The 4,758-nt window shown below is 42.1% G+C and overlaps 1 protein-coding gene across 1 annotated transcript in view; it reads right to left on the reverse strand.

Annotated features, from left to right (window-relative positions):
• Window positions 1-4,758, reverse strand: part of LOC101857758 (tubulin polyglutamylase TTLL11) — a gene marked incomplete in the record, with an annotated part of 37,980 nt that overhangs the window by 4,309 nt on the left and 28,913 nt on the right. Inside the window, 2 exon segments of the mRNA XM_005089554.3 lie at window positions 1,350-1,450; window positions 3,854-4,105. Coding sequence (XP_005089611.2) covers window positions 1,350-1,450; window positions 3,854-4,105 — 353 coding nt within the window.

Below are 4,758 nucleotides of genomic sequence, written 5' to 3' on the forward strand. Positions count from 1 at the left end.
GGGAATAACATCCCTCAAAAGGCAGTGCAGCGAGGGATTGTTTCAAGGCGGAGACGAGGTCAGGCTGTCATCAACTCTTGGAGTCGGGGGGGGGGGGGGAGAGATTGAGGAGGGGGGGGGGCAGAAATGGGAATGTATGGGGTATAGGATGTTGAGTCAGTTTCCTTAATTCAGCCGACTCCAAACGTATAATATGGGTAGAGACAAAACTTATTATAACCTATAGAGGCACGTGTCTGACATATTTCAAAGTACAAACTTTTATGTCCTTCGTACAGAACAAAATGGTGTAATCGAATAAAAAGACCTTCCATGCGAGCTGTTGAGAGGTTATGTGCTCTTTCAAAGCGGTTCACGATTATAACAATTAAGCAACATTGTTTTTGTTTTCTTAATTCTAGCGAATATTGAGACCAAATACGGGTGAGATTTCTGAGTTATTCCAGCACCAGGATCACATTTCAAACTATGTGATTCAAAGTAGTGACGAGAAAAGAAAGTTCTAAATATACTGTGATTTTAATAAACGAAGTGTATACAGACCCGGTAACGGGAACAAAGTCACAAAGTATACAGACCCGGTAGGGGAACTCTTTTGTGATTTCGAAAAGTTTCAACGCCCAGACCCGGTAGTGCGTAAGAGTGTGTGTGTGTGTGTGTGTGTGTGTGTGTGTGTGTGTGTGTGTGTGTGTGTGTGTGTGTGTGTGAGAGAGAGAGAGAGAGAGAGAGAGAGAGAAAGAGAAAGAGAAAGAGAAAGAGAAAGAGAAAGAGAGAGAGAGAGAGAGAGAGAGAGAGAGAGAGAGAGAGAGAGAGAGAGAGAGAGAGAGAGAGAGAGAGAGAGAGAGAGGTGCTAGCAAAATGTATGACATGCCCCAGTTGGAAGGAGGGAACGAGGGAAAGATAGAGTGGGAAATAGGTAGGGAGAAAGAAATCTTAAAATCTGCCCTCCCCCCCCCCCCCCCTCTTTAAATCTCAAAATTGTAAGCCAGGATTTTGGGGCGTGGGGGGGGGGGGATAGCCTTTTTTTAGATTACTTTTCCGGTTCCTACTGCATTGCAAGTGTTTCCTGGGTTGACTGTAGACGTTAACGCCCCTATCGTCCCAAAGATGATCATTTAAAGGTGAGCTGCTTCCACCCTGCTTGTTAGGGCCAATATGGATCTTGAGAGGGATACAGTCCGCCTCCTAGTTGACTATTTTACGTGAACGTCACAGAATACGTTTGCTTAGCGGAAATTTGTTTGAACTACACAAAAAGACATCACATTTTAAAGTGTCTGCGTACGTGATAAGTAAGAAAAAACAAGCCAACAAAATTCCTAAATGGTTAAAAAAATGAAATCCCTTACCGGTCGTTCCTTTCGGATTCAGGTGGAGGTTAGCTTGTTCAATAGTGCAGAAGAGCTCATCGACTTCTGAACTACTCATATTCTTGTCAAACTCACATTTCCTGAGTAGAAAAAAAGCCAAACGTTTGTCAGACAATATTTATTCGAAAGCTCATGTGAAAACACAACATTGAGTGTAAAGGTATTACATATCGGCAGTGGCGGTGGGTGGACCAAGATTTGGGTGGGGCTTAGGTTTCTTCCACTTCTTTACCAACAAAAAGCAAGCAATGAGAACAAAACAGTGATGATTTTTCTATACTCACGGAGAGCCACGGCATTTTGAGAACCGTTCAAACGAGAAGAGTCACCTTTGTCTTCCAACTCTTTGTTCTTAGTTAAATTTAATCTCTTTTGGATGGTGGGGACGAAGACGTTTCACCTCCAAATTTCTCTTATAAGTTTTTATCTGAAGAAAAGGTTGCTTCAAAAGTGATTTGATGTAATTAATAACTTTTAAATCTCAGCGGCACAAACACACAGCACTCCAAACACATACCGTCTATGAGGTGGATTGGGTCGTGTTGTTGCGGAAAATAGAACGCGCCTAACAAAGGCCCAATGGGCGTATAGGTAGCTGTGTCACTGGGGGAAAGTGTGTCGTAAACTTTCACCCCATTGTCAGGGCTGAGAGAGCGTGAGCCCGCTGTGCAGTGTTATTTTTTAAAAGTCTTCTACCATTTTACAAGAAGAGTTTCATTAAAGACGGGCGTGGGAACCGGCTTATTCTTTCTGAGCCCTAACGACATTTGATTGGCTGTTAGGTTACTATAGTTGTAAGCGGTGACAACAATGATTGGATAAACGGGCAAGCCGCAAGCTGATAACTGTGTGTTCACTGTGTGCGATCCTTGTGCGATCACAACGGTTTCAACTGTTTATTTCGTTATTTAAGAAACTTTCATGAACTAAGGGATTGAGTTGGGGTGGGGACGGGGTGGGGGCGAGGGGCTCAAGCCCGTAAGCCCTTCACTACCCACCGCCACTGCATATCGGTACAACCAAGTAAGGTTTAACAATTTTGAAAAAGTTTGTTTCTATTTGTTTGTGTTTGTGTGTGTGTGTTTGTGTGAGTGTGTGTATGTGTGTGTGTGTGTGTGTGTGTGTGTGTATGTGTGTGAGTGTGTGTTTGTGAGTGAGTGAGTGAGTGAGTGTGTGTGTGTGTGTGTGTGTGTGTGTGTGTGTGTATGTGTGTATGTGTGTGTGTTTGTTTGTTTGTTCCTGTGAACTAAAGACTTGTTGCATTGAACATTTTACAACTGGAGTGAATACAGTTCTTTTTTTCGGATCCTGGGACGTTGTATGATGAACTTGTCATAGGAACTGAACGATTTTGGAGGCCACTCTAACTGTCATGATCGTCAGTCTTACCTCTCTCAGAGCCAAGCGACTTTGTCAAGGAGGAGAGGAAGTTCCTTGTTCTAGGTTTCAAATACTGTGCGGTACAACTTTCTGTGTTCTCACCGAACTGTACATCAGAGGTCGGCACCTGTGTTGTCAAACTTGGGATTTCGACAGCCACACACAAAAGACTTGAGTTCGATCCCCGAGATTAGAGGTCAATTTTTCGTGTATCTCTGTCTTATACTGTGACACTATATCCTATTTTGTCTTCATTGCCACTGACAGGGTAATTTGCAGCCTGTCTCCTTAATTCTCTAAATTGTGTCAAGGGGCTAGTAAAACGATTACAATCAGAGAAATAAACACGTGAACCAGGTCTACTGAACATAAATAATTACTCTTGAAAACGTTTTGAATACGTTAACAGGTAGATATTGAGAAGTTTCACGATAAAGAGCTACAATACCCTAAAACGGCATTGTTCATTAAGTCACAAGGAAACCCATTTTTGAAACAAATAAATTGCTCGAGTTCGTGTATCTGTCAGTTAGAGATACTTCTACACAGTTGTCATGGACAGCTATCCGGGCCTTTTTCATCAACCGACACTGTGTCCTCCTATCCAGTTCTGTCCATGTAATAAACATAAATGTCAGTGACGTACATTACACCCCCCCCCCCCTAAACTCCACCGGATGGGGGTGGTTATTACAAAGAGCTGACCTGGATTTCTGGAATCTGGGGTTTTTTTTTAAAATGACAAACACACCTGTACACACTGCCCGATTGCTCAGTGAACTTGAAGACTTATACAATTTTCTTTTATCCCGTGGAACATCTATGGTTGGCTGTTGTTCTTATTTTTTTCTATCTGATCTCGCGCAATTCCGATCCTTTTTCTAAGTTGAAAATAGGTCGTATGAGAAGATTATTACCTGTACATTTATAAATGTTTACTCAAGGTACAGCTCAATGTCACGTTTAAATTCTCGGTGAGTCAGATGAGAATTCTAGTCAAAGACCAGGAACACTCTCAGTAGTGAATAATCTATCCCAGTCTCATTTAACTAAACAAAGCCCGCACGTAGAAGGCTGTAAAGGTAACAGGAACGACAGCATACTTCACAAAGTCTTTGAAGGCTGATCGGCTCATGTACGCGGAACCTGTCGACGGCACGGAGGCGATGAAGATCTCAGCAATTCTCTCCAGTGTCCTACACGGCTGCAGTTGCTTGCCGTACAACTTAGGCACCAGTTGGATCAGACTGCTTTTGTCTTCGCCTTCCTCATTTTTTTCCACCTCCACATTTTCTGGGGTGTAAGGTCCTGTCACCTTCTGGGTTGTATCTCCCTGATGTGGCTGTGGCTTCCTCCTGAAAAAAAACCTCAATGTAAAAACATGTAATAAGCCTGCGTTTGGATATGAAGGGTTGGTACTATTTCGTTCTCACAGCTTGACACTGATTGTTTCCGTTTTGTTTTACTTGTCACTGGTGTCGGTGTTTGTAGCTTAAGCTTCCACTTTAGGAGAGTGACGTCGACGGTCAGAATAAATGGTCCTCTGTGACATTGGCAAACAAAAGCAATATCGCCAACGTTTTACATAAAAACTTCAATTTATGATAGGTTTTACAAATAAACAGGATACTGGGGGAGAAAGATTTTTGCAAAGTGATTCAACTATGTCGAAATGACCTGCTAGGTGAAAATGGAATCAGAGAAAATAATGTGTTTAGCCATCCAAACATATGCAAGTCCCGGTCGCCATTTATCTCAGTATAAAAGAATGGTGTTCATTGAAAGCTCAGTTTCTAAATTTTTAAAATCAAATTCAGAAGCGTTTATCACTTCATTCGAGATATACCTCAAAATATCCACGAAAGTAATTGCATCCCTTTAAATTTCTCAGTTTTGGGATATACATAACTCTATCAAATAGTCAGGAGTATTGAATGTATGGTAACTGTGACATGAATTGGAATATAAAGGGCATTCAGCTCACAGGGTCAGTTAAAAGGGTTGGGGG

The sequence above is a fragment of the Aplysia californica genome, unplaced genomic scaffold (genome assembly GCF_000002075.1).
Source record: "Aplysia californica isolate F4 #8 unplaced genomic scaffold, AplCal3.0 scaffold00006, whole genome shotgun sequence".
Classification (NCBI taxonomy): domain Eukaryota; kingdom Metazoa; phylum Mollusca; class Gastropoda; order Aplysiida; family Aplysiidae; genus Aplysia; species Aplysia californica.